Source organism: Chenopodium album, chromosome 12 (assembly GCF_948465745.1).
Source record: "Chenopodium album chromosome 12, dcCheAlbu1.1, whole genome shotgun sequence".
Classification (NCBI taxonomy): Eukaryota; Viridiplantae; Streptophyta; class Magnoliopsida; order Caryophyllales; family Amaranthaceae; genus Chenopodium; species Chenopodium album.
In genome coordinates this window covers 21,425,403-21,436,896 of record NC_137845.1, presented here as the reverse complement: position 1 = coordinate 21,436,896, position 11,494 = coordinate 21,425,403, and the positions used below count along the sequence as shown (strand labels likewise).

At 42.4% G+C, this 11,494-nt stretch overlaps 1 protein-coding gene across 1 annotated transcript; it reads right to left on the bottom strand.

Annotated features, from left to right (window-relative positions):
* Window positions 1-412: 412 nt before the first annotated feature.
* On the bottom strand, window positions 413-6,124 carry LOC145571053 (uncharacterized). Its single transcript, XM_081630152.1, has one exon. It carries the CDS (start codon window positions 6,122-6,124, stop codon window positions 413-415), a length of 5,712 nt encoding a protein of 1,903 aa, XP_081486278.1.
* Between the last annotated feature and the right edge of the window lie 5,370 nt (window positions 6,125-11,494).

Genomic DNA, 11,494 nt, shown 5'->3' with positions numbered 1-11,494 from the left:
ACTTATGTTTACTTGTATTTATTATGCTTGATGCCCTTTGGGGCGGCCGAGCCCCTTGAGTGGGCGATGATGTGTTTGGTGCCCCCTTGGGGCTAATGAGCCCCTTGGATGGGCGATATATGTTCGGTGCCCCTTGGGGCTAATGAGCCCCTTGGATGGCCGATGATGGTAAACTTGTAGTTTAGTGGTAAAATGGAAGTGAAAACTCTGAATGGAAAATACGAAGTTTGCTATTAATGGAAATTGATTACTATCGTGGCAACAAATGCACTTATTCTATGACCAAACGTCTTACGATGATGAAATGTTCACATAGCCTCTATATGTAGTACCCATGACCCTAGTACCCATGACCCCATTACATCGTGTAAGTGTTGAAAATAAACTAAATTGAATACCGAAAAATATGAATTCAAACATAAAACCTTCTAAGGTTCTCCGCGTTCCATGGCCTTTCTAAGGCTTTGCCTTCGGGAGACTCCAGGCGGAAGGTCCCTTTTGCAACTTGTTCTGTGACTTTATAGGGCCCTTCCCAGTTGGGGGATAACTTTCCTAGCTCGGGTTTGCGGCCTGTAGCTTCTATATTGCGTAGCACCCAATCTCCTACTCCAATCTGCTTCTCCTTGACCCTCCTATTGAAGTGACGGGTCATTTTCTGTTTTTGTGCAATTGATCTGAGTAGGGCGTTGCCCCTTATTTCAGGCAATAGGTCTAAATCCATGCTTTTGTTTGCTTCATTCATCTTATAATCGTAGAATGTGTTCCTGGGCGATGGAATCCCTATTTCGACTGGTAGCACAGCCTCGCTGCCATAAACAAGAGTGAACGGGGTTTGGCCCGTTGCATCTTTCGGAGTTGTTCTAGCTGACCATAGAACACCTGGTAGGTCATCGACCCATGACCCTTTGGCCCCTTCTAACATCGTTTGTAGGCCGTGGAGTATGATTTTGTTTGCGGCCTCAGCTAGGCCATTCGCTTGAGGGTGAGATACAACACTAAAGTTTGTGTGTATTCCAAACCTCTCGCAATACTCAACAGTCGGTCGACTATAGAATTGTCTTCCATTGTCTGATACGAGACTTCTGGGAACGCCAAACCTTGTGATGATGTTGCGCCATATGAACTTTTGAATTTGCTTATCAGTGATTGAGGCTAGGGGTTCGGCCTCGATCCACTTAGTGAAATAGTCTATGGCGACCATGAGGAATCTTCTCTGCCCCGAAGCTGCTGGGAATGGTCCGAGCAAATCCATGCCCCACTTATCAAACGGTAGGGTGGCGATGATAGTTTGTAATGGGCTCGAGGGGAGCCTTTGCACATTGGCGAACTTCTGACACTTGTCACACTTTTGCACTAATTTGGTCGCATCCTCCCTTAGGGTAGGCCAATAAAATCCCGTTCTTAGTGCTTTGCCTGCTATGCACCGAGCCCCTTGATGACTTCCACAAGCTCCTTGGTGTATTTCTCGTAGCACATAGTCTCCATCTTCTGGGGTGATGCACTTCAGTAGGGGATGAGTATACGACTTCTTGTATAGATTTCCTTCGTGCCAAACGAACCATTCTGCTCGTTTCTTAATTGTGTCGGCCTCTTTAGGATCTTCTGGGAGTTTGTTGTCTCGCATGTAGTGCACTATTTGATCCATCCAAGTATTGGACCGGTCCAAGTAGTGAACTGCAGGTGCATTGATGCTTGGTTGTTTGAGAACTTCCCAGATTATAGAGCGAGGGCCGAGCCCCTGGGCGGAACTAGCCATTCGTGCAAGGGCATCAGCCTGTTGATTATCTGCCCTTGGAAGATGCTTGATCTGAAATTCCGATAACGGTGAAGCAGTTTCTTTGACCTTGTTGAGATACATGCGCATGCTATCTTCCTTGGCCTCGAATTCCCCTAGGACTTGGCTCACGATCAATTGGGAGTCAGAGAAGGCATGAACTGCCATGGCTCCTGCCACCTGGCACATCTCTAGGCCCAAGATGAGGGCCTCATATTCAGCCTCATTGTTTGAGGCGTTGAAGTCGAACTTGACTGCATACTCAAACTTTTCGTTGCTCGGCGACATGATCAGAATGCCGGCTCCGCTTCCTGTCTTGGAAGAGGAGCCATCTACATATATTTGCCATGGTTTGGATCCATCATCAGCAGGGCGATGAGTGCATTCGGCGATGAAATCTGCTAGGGCTTGTGCTTTAATTGCCCTTCTAGGCTCATGCTCAAGACCGAAATCTGCAAGTTGGTCTGCCCAATCTGTCATTCTATTTGAGTGGTTTCTCCCTTCGATTGCCTTCTTTATAGGATGGCTAGTCAAAACTTTAATGGGATGAGACTGAAAGTATGGCTTCAGCTTTCGACTTGCCATGACTAGGGCGAACACCAACTTCTCAATTTGGGAATACTTTGATTCTGCTCCTCTGTAAGCATGGCTGACAAAATATACCGGGTGTTGTGATCTATCCCTCTCAGCAACTAATACTGCGCTAGAAGAGTATTCAGATATAGCCAAATATAAGAACAATGTCTCCCTAGGCAAAGGGGAAACCAACTTGGGAAGAGAGGCCAAGTGTTCTTTTAGCTGTTGGAAGGCGATCTCAGCTGCTGCGTCCCATTGGAACACTTTTCTCTTGAGGGTGTTGAAAAAAGATAAGCTCTTGTCTGCCGATTTGGAAAGAAACCTGCCCAAGGCGGCTATGCATCCGGTCAGCCTCTGTACCTCCTTTACACTTCTAGGGGTTTGCATATCCAAGATGGCTCTGATTTTGTCGGGGTTAGCTTCAATGCCCCTTTCATCAACAAGGAAGCCAAGGCATTTGCCGCCCTTGACTCCAAACACACACTTTCTGGGATTTAACTTCATCCCATATTTTCTCAATGTCGCAAGCGTTTCGACCAAGTCTGTGACATGGTCTTTCTCGTAGCGACTCTTTACTATCATGTCATCAACGTAGGCTTCGACGTTTCTCCCTAATTGCCCTTCGAAGATTTTGTTGATGAACCTCTGGTATGTGGCTCCAGCATTTTTGAGGCCGAAAGGCATGGCCTTGTAACAATATACTCCTTGGTTAGTGATGAATGCGGTATGTGGCTGGTCATCTTCTGCCATGGGGATTTGATGATATCCCGCATTTGCATCCATGAAGCTGAATAGAGCATGTCCAGCCGTTGAATCCACAAGCTTGTCTATTTTAGGGAGAGGATGGTCATCTTTGGGGCACGCCTTGTTTAAGTCAGTGAAATCGACGCACATCCTCCATGCCCCAGAGGGTTTCTTCACCAATACAACATTCGCAAGCCAATCCGTATACTGACATTCTTTAATGAACCCTGCTTCGAGTAGCTTCTTTACCTCCGCTGCAGCTGCTGCAGTGCGCTCGGGGCCTTGATGCCTCAACTTTTGTTTAACAGGCTTGTAGCCTAGCTTGATGTTCAAGCGATGAGTCATAATGGCAGGGTCTATGCCGGGCATCTCGTCTACTGAGTAGGCAAAGACATCGCGATGTGCCTTAAGCACATTGATTATTTGAGTGCGCAATGCAGCGTCAATATTTGTTCCGACCCGCACCGTTTCTTCTGCGGTGCCGATGACTTCTTCCTTATCTTCTTCTATGGGTTGGGGTTTGTCTACCCCTCTCGATTCTTCAGTGAAAAGGACGGAAGGGTCGGTCATTTTGTTCTTCTTTGATGGTTCCGCGGGTGCTTCTGATGCTCGCTTCAAGCTATTGACGTAGCATTCTCTAGCGGATCCTTGGTCTCCATATACTTTCCCAACTGTTCCATCTTCAAGTTCGAATTGCATGAGCAGCTGATAGACTGATATAGCCGCCTTTACCTTGTTCAATAATGGTCGTCCGAGTATGACATTGTAGGGCAAGGGTGTGTCCACCACCAAAAAGTGGGTGATCACCGATCTACCTTTCCCTTTGGGACCAAGTCGAACTGGTAAACGAATTGTTCCTTTGGGAAAGACGGACTGTCCCCCGAAGCCGATTAAGGGTCTGTCTACGGGCGCTAAATCTTCTTCGTTGTATTTCAAACGCCTCAAGCAATCAAGGGTGATGAGGTCTGCTGATGACCCGCTGTCGACGAGCACTCGACTAACTCTGAAGTTGGCAATTTTCATCTCAATGACCAAGGGGTCGTCGTGGGGGACTTGCAAAGGGTGTTCTGGCTTTCCCCCGAACGTCATGATAGGCGAAGAGGGCGTTGAAGTGGGTGCGACCTTGAGCACTTGATGTTGCAAGGTTCGTAGGTTGTCTTTTGCTTTGTTCATTGAACCTCCGAGTGCCGGGCCACCGGCAATGACCGCGACATGTCCACCGGTGTCATCGCTACGAGTCTCTTTTGCCCTTTCTTTCTCCTTGTTGGAGCGGTCAGATTCTTTAAGGTATCTGTTAAGTTTTCCTTCGTCAGCAAGTTGATCAAGAGCTTTCTTTAACTCCCTACAATTCCTTGTGGTATGCCCGCATTCGCGATGATACTCGCACCAGAGTCTCTTGTCCCTCTTCTCTTCAGGGGTTCGAACTACAGGGGGCCTTGGCAACATGTTTTTCTCTTTGATATCCAGGTAGATCTCTCGACGATTACGGTTGTACCGAGGGTCGTTACCATGATCTGTGATCAGGTTGGATCGTTTGGATGGTTGGTTCCGTGAAGGTTCATCCTCATGTTTCCTTTTTTTCTCTGGTGGATTAATTTCACGGCTTGTGCCACAAACTTCCGAGGCTTGTATGTTCTTGTGTGCCCGTTCCATGGCTTCAGTGAGGGTTGAAACCCCCGACTCGATCAGCTTAAATTTGAAATCCGTGGAACTCAGCCCGGCCAAAAAGGCTGTTAGGGCTGTCTCATCTAGTAAGTTTTGAATTTTCAAAGATTCTTGATTGAACCTTCGTATATAGTTCTGCAAGGTCTCCGTCTTCCCTTGTGTTACAGCCATCAGATTGACACTTGTTTTCTTCTGACTTGCTGCGTGCTTGAAACGACTAACAAACACACGTTCCAAGTCTTGGTAGCTATGGATGCTACCTTTAGGCACACACTTTTGGAACCACAACAAGGCTTGTCCCTTTAGAGTGGTGGGGAAGTACTTACACCATGTGGCCTCGCAACTTGTTTGTACACTCATTTGCGCGGCATATGCGGCTAAGTGCTCATCAGGATCAGTATTTCCAGCGAAAGGCTCTATGGTAGGCATCTTGAACTTGTCCACTTTTGGTGCATTCATTAGTTCCTGGCTCAATGGGGTTAGCGGCATGGACAAATGTGACGGCAACCGTGGTGGCTGCTCATCTTGGTCTCGAGTTCTTCCTTCTTCCAGAGGTCTATGGCTTGTATGACGAGATATGGGATCCCGCTCAGATCTGTCCTGCCTTGGAGGATCTTTTGATTCTCCTACATCTTCTCGACGAGAAGGTGACCGTTGATCAGGTGATCTCGGACTCCGGCTTCGTCTACGACTCCGTGCCCTATTCTCCTCGTTTTCGCGTGCTTGGCGTTGCTCAATTATTCTACGCCTATTAATGAGTTCTCGGGCATCCATCTCGCGCCGTTGTAAGCGCATCTCATTAATGAGTTGTCTTGCATCTGGGTCTCTAACCCGGTTTGCCGCTTCACCCTCCCTCCGGCGTCGGCTTGCGGTAGAGTTCCGGCTGGATTCTACGCGGACAGGTGATATAACAGGCCGATCATGAGGAGGTCGACAACGGTTTCCAGATCTACTGAGGGCGGACCTAGTAGTACCGAGGGGCTGTGCCCTACGGCTGTGTCCTCCACTCCGTCGGGAAACATTGTGGGGCTGTGCCCTTTGATTGTTCCGCGACGCTTGACGTCCTGGATCTTGTGGTGGCCGGTGAGAGGGTCCAGCTTGGTTGTTTTTCACAGCTTCGGTTAGTTGTCTAAGGGTATCCTGGAGAGTTGTGTTGAACTGCTCGGTCAGCTTTTCTAGATCTTGCCTAGTCACAGGTTGCTGATTTCCTTGATCAACGGGTTGTTCAACCTCCATGTTGTCACCTTCATCTTCACGGTTAGATTGTGGGTTGTTCCGCGGCTGACGAGGTGGGCGTGCCTGAACTTGGGTTTGATTCTGCCCACCAGCGTTTTGGGAAGGATCGGTTCGACGAGTGGTAACCATGACTTTTTGTTTGACGAATCCCCACAGACGGCGCCAATTGTTTCTGCAAAAGAATTTCGGATCTGAGTTGTAGGGGAGCTCGTTCGTCTGGTCCAACCGAGTCCAGCAAAACAATGGAAGTCAACTGCCTCGGGGGGTGTTCCCGAGAAAGCCCCTCCGACGGTCAAGTCAGTAAAACTGTGTTTAGAGAGAGAGAATTCTCAGAGAGAGAGTATATGTGGAAGAAATTAATTACCCGGTTAATCTGTCAAGATTAGTATTTATAAGAGAGGATTGGCTAATTTGATTAGGGTTAGGATTAGGGTTTCTGGCCGTTCTGGGCCGTGTCAGGCCCTGTTGGGCTGTATTAGGGTTTCTCGGGATGCGTGCTGTGCATAATGATTGAATTTTCCTGTTTAGGGTTCGACTAAGGGTAATTTGGTAATTTCTGTATTAAATGACTGTGGGCCCACAGGGGGTCCAAACAGGTGTGTTTCAATTCGTATGAAGCACAAGGATGGGGAGTAGTGGAATTTGTTCCTGAATTTAGTATGGGGGATGTGGCTTCGTAGAAATGCGTGGGTGTTTGAGGGCCGTAGGAAGGAGGTGATTGAGGTGATCCATAAAGCGGTGAGTATGTCTGGTGAGTATGCTCTGGCGCAACAAGGTGCTGTCCCGAATCAGAGTAGCATTCCAATGGAGAGTAAGTGGTGCTTGCCATCACAAGGTGTGATAAAAGTTAATTCGGACGCTTCTATTTTTGGTGTGAATGGAGTGGGTCTGGGGGTTGTCGTGAAGGATGCTGTTGGGGATGTGGTTGCCTTAACTTGCTTTGTAATCCACCATATTTTTAATATATTTATTTATTATTTATACAAATTTTTTTTTATTTTAATTTTATAATATGAATTATTTAATATAAAAGTAATAAGATTTTACCACTAGTAAGCTAAACCATTAAGTTTTGGTCTAAATTATAACTCCCTTTTTAAGTATATTGGCCCAAAGTTGATTCCTATTCAAGCCCAAACTACCCAAATTCTACTCCTAATAGAATTAGGAAAATAAAACCCAAATAAAAAACCCCAAACCCTCACACTCTTCCTCTCTTTCACGTAAAAAAAAAAGGGGAAAAACCTCACTTCTCTTCCTCCTTTTCACGGCAATTCAAAAAAAAAAAAAAAAAAAAACTCAAAGCTTCAAGCTTGAAGCTGCTGCCGCCGAGAACAACCACCTCCGCCTCACCGGCCGCCTGCACTGCCGCCCAGCCTACTGCCGCCGTTCGCCCTTCTCCTTCCCTCTTTTGTTTTTTCTTTTTCCTTAAATTAGTTCAAGTTAATAGAGTTTAATTGATATTAAAGACTACAAATTTATAATCTAATTATGTCTAAATTTATGGGTAAATTTCAGATTAGTATAATTGAGAAAATAAGGGCTAAATTATTGATTTTTCATGTTTTAGGGCTTGAAAACGTGTTAACCAAGTTATCTAATCATATTATGTTTAAATTACATCAAAGTACAATTGTTTTGATTATGTATAAAATTTCAGATTATTAAAGTTTCAATTTTTATGAACAAGTTATGTTAATTTCATGTTTTTATGCTTCTAAGCCTATAAAATAATTATTGTGGGTATTTTATGATTAAAAAGCTTTGAACTTTAAATTATAACCTCAAGAATAAATTTTCAAATTTTATACTTTTTATTTTGAAGCCTCTAATTGCATTGAATTGGTATATTTTTGGGTTTTTAACACACTAAGTTACTAAATAATGATTATTTCAAGTAATTATGTTTATGGGGTTATTTTATATGTTTAAACCAAATTTTCAGATTTATTCACTTACTTTAAAGTTGCTATAATTTGGTATTAAACGCTATATTTTCATGGTTTTAGCATATAAACTTATAGTTGGAGTACTATATTATTACCTTTGACTAGTGGGAACAATTTAAAGGCTTTATTTTGATGGTTTGAGAGGTTTTAAAGTAGTTTGGTATTGCTGTAAATTTATTTGCTTGGGTGTTGATTTAATTCTCGTTGTTTGGTTTAGGAGAGGACTTTGTAGAAGGCGACTTCTAGTTTCTAAAGTGGCCAACCGAGTTATTTATACAAGGTACGTACGAGTTACGAAACCTTGCTTTTAGGTGCATGTTTAAGGACGGATCGAGAACTTAGTATCATGTATAGAGAAGACTGGGCTAAATTGTTTGGTTATACATTGTGATTTCCGTATATTGTGCACTATTCTATGTTGCAAGTATTGTTTATGCTCTAATTATGTAAGGTGTGCTTAGAGGCAAAGGTATGTGATTGGTGAAATGATTCATTTATTACTCGTTCTTGATCATGGAGATAGAATGAGTAAAGGAGGAAATTTAAGTCTTATATGACGGGGTTGTGGGGTGCCTTATGCACTCAAGGTGTTTATACACCGAGGTAGTTAAAGGAATAAATAATAAATGTTGCTTGTCACTAATAAATCAAGAATTGAAATTAGAAGTTTGCTTTACTTGATTGAATTGATATTGGATTGATTGTATTGTTTTGAAAATGAGTCATCACTAAGTCTAAACTTGTAAATCACGTAAAGTGCAAGATGGATGAGCAACAAAACTCTAGATTAGTGCACATCTGGAGTAATGACAATCAGGGGTTGGGGTACACAGGGTATTAGCCGTGCACTTTTCTTGAGGCCGTCTGATCTACGAGTCTCTTATTTCAAATACTTTTCAAAAACTAGGAGTTAGATGAGATCTCATACTAGCTACGGTCACGGAGTCGCGCCCGTGGTCGTTGGATGTTTTATTGATGTTTCCGAAAGGAGGCATGGGGTTTTTCTTTTGTTGATGTTCCAAATGGAGCATGGGTTGGACAACCTTGTCTATTACTTAATCCAATGAACGAAAATGATGAGTTAACTACTTTTAAATAGTGAAGTCTTAGTAAACTGATAGTTGAGTCGTGTGTTGAGTCTACAATTTAATAACGTGTGATGATTGATTATAAGTAGCATGCTAGGGATATCTTATTATGTTTTGCAGCTTGTATGTACTCAGCTTTGCTGATTGCGTGCTTTGTGTGTTGTAGGGATTCAAGCATCCCACACTTGAGACCCACTGTGATCATACACTTAAGCATGGTGGCGTCCAAAGGGAAGGAAGCTAGAGTAAAAGAGTCGCCAACAAGTTTTAGGAACTTGTAAACCGTTAACAGAGTGAAGGTTACACCCCTTGACGATCCAGGAGATCGTTAACTCCAATAGGTCTGGAACCATGACTGGAAGTTCGGGGATAAAGGTACAAATCCAACATAAAAGAGATTGAATCTGCCCTAAATAGGCCTCTACTTTATTCTTCTCGTATTCATGTGCGCTTTTCGACTAACATACAATCAATAGGTTAACCCTAAACTTGTTAAATCTATGTTGGTTGAATATTAATGCACAAACAAAGCTATTATTGGCGATCACTTGAATTATAATCATATTAGCCTAAACAAGATTATCAATTATCTTATTAAGCGTGATTACAAGTACAAATTCCCTTTAAACATGCATAAAAGGCGTGATCAAGCAATAACAATAATATATATCAAGAAACATAATAACAACAATCATCAATAATAATATTCAATCTCAATAAAGGTTAATAATATTAGCAAGATCCTAGGCATGATACTAACAAGATTAATAACAAACCCTAGCATGTCACTAAACAATAAAGATCAATTAGCCCTAACATGACACTAACAGGATATTAGAAAAGAAATAGGAAGCATCATAAACATACATGATATTAGTTATCATCCTAAACATGATACTAGGAATCATAAAGACATCCTAACATGATACTAGGAATTAAAACAATCAAAGTATGATTTCTATATCAATAACAACTAAATTACTTACTTCGATGCCTCGTACCTCTTTCTAATAATAAAATACACACGTTAGTAACTTCAAGGAAAATAATAAATCAAACGATTAAATTAAATAATTGAAATAGAGATTTGGGACCGAACCCTGAGAAATTATCAACCTTTCACGTCTAGGGCGAAGGCAACTTCGAACTGGGATAGAAAAAGAGGAATTTTGTAAGAGGGGAAGGTTAGAAAAAGAATAGAGAGAGAACGAAAGCTTTTAACTTTTTTAGAGAGAGAATAGAGAGAGATGATTGTTGTGAATTGTAGATTGTAGATTGTTGATGATTAAAAACAGGGAAATTCGACCCCTATTTATAGGAAAAAATAGCACGGGATCAAAGAAAGTCCTATTCGGAATAAAATACCTCCTGCCGCCAACGACAGGAATCAGCGCCAGACGACAAGCTCGTCGCCAGGCAACGAAGGTCAGCGCCTGGCGAAGAAAGTCAGCGCCATGCGACGACTCTGTCGTCTTGCATTGGTTCAAAAGTACAACGCGCTTTTACACGCGGAATCACTTTTTAAACCGGTTACAGGTAATTCTACGTCCAAGCAGATTTAAAATCAGATTTAATATATTTTACTCAAATTAAAACATCTTTTCAAAAATTAAATTATCAATCCTAATCTTATTAGAATTAAAGAGAACCTTCTAGATATTCCTAGAAGATCAAAATCAATCCTAATTACTTTAGGAATAATAATTAATAGGCCCTCCTCTAGATCATTGGGCCACATTTAAAATCATTTGGCCTAATTTAATTTAATCCATAACTTTCTCGTAATTCATCGGAATTGGGCCTTATAATATATCATTGGAAAGCTCTTTTCAAGCCCAATCCAACTACACTATTATTGGACCCTTATCATGGACCAAAACAAATTGGACTGGCTATTTTTATATAAATAGAGTAAGAAAAGAAATATTTTTGAAAACAGAAAGAGCAATATTTTAATAAAAACATCCTCATCACTAGACTTTCCACAATTTCACTTCGTTCGATAATTAAATGACGTGAAAGGTATTCATCACTGGGTTTGGTTTTGGGGAGACACATTTGGGTGTCTACAGAAGCCCCCACTTTCACTGAGTTTGGAGAAACGCAAGTTTCGAAAACAAAAGTGAAAGTAGCGATAGAGACGGAGAATGATTCAGAACGTTCTACGATCCTAAATCAGTCTTGTAACGCCGATACCTGCAAACTAGTGTTAGTTAAAATAGATAAAAGAGTTAAGAAACGCGTATCTTGCACTGTCGAGCACACATCTCTGAGTAACCAATCTTATTTGACGATCTTCTCAAGATAGGGGATACCGTCTGATGACTACCACGCTTGCAGCTGCATTCAATTTCCGCTGTTTTATGACCATCTTCCACATCCTAGGAAATATGATCGAAGATAACTTTGCTTGAAATCACCTCCTATTTCTGACAACCTTCCACATCCTAGGGAACGCCGTC

Coding starts and splice junctions, on each gene's coding strand:
- LOC145571053 (XM_081630152.1), bottom strand. CDS start 6,124: ATGGTTACCACTCGTCGAACCGATCCTTCCCAAAACGCTGGTGGGCAG.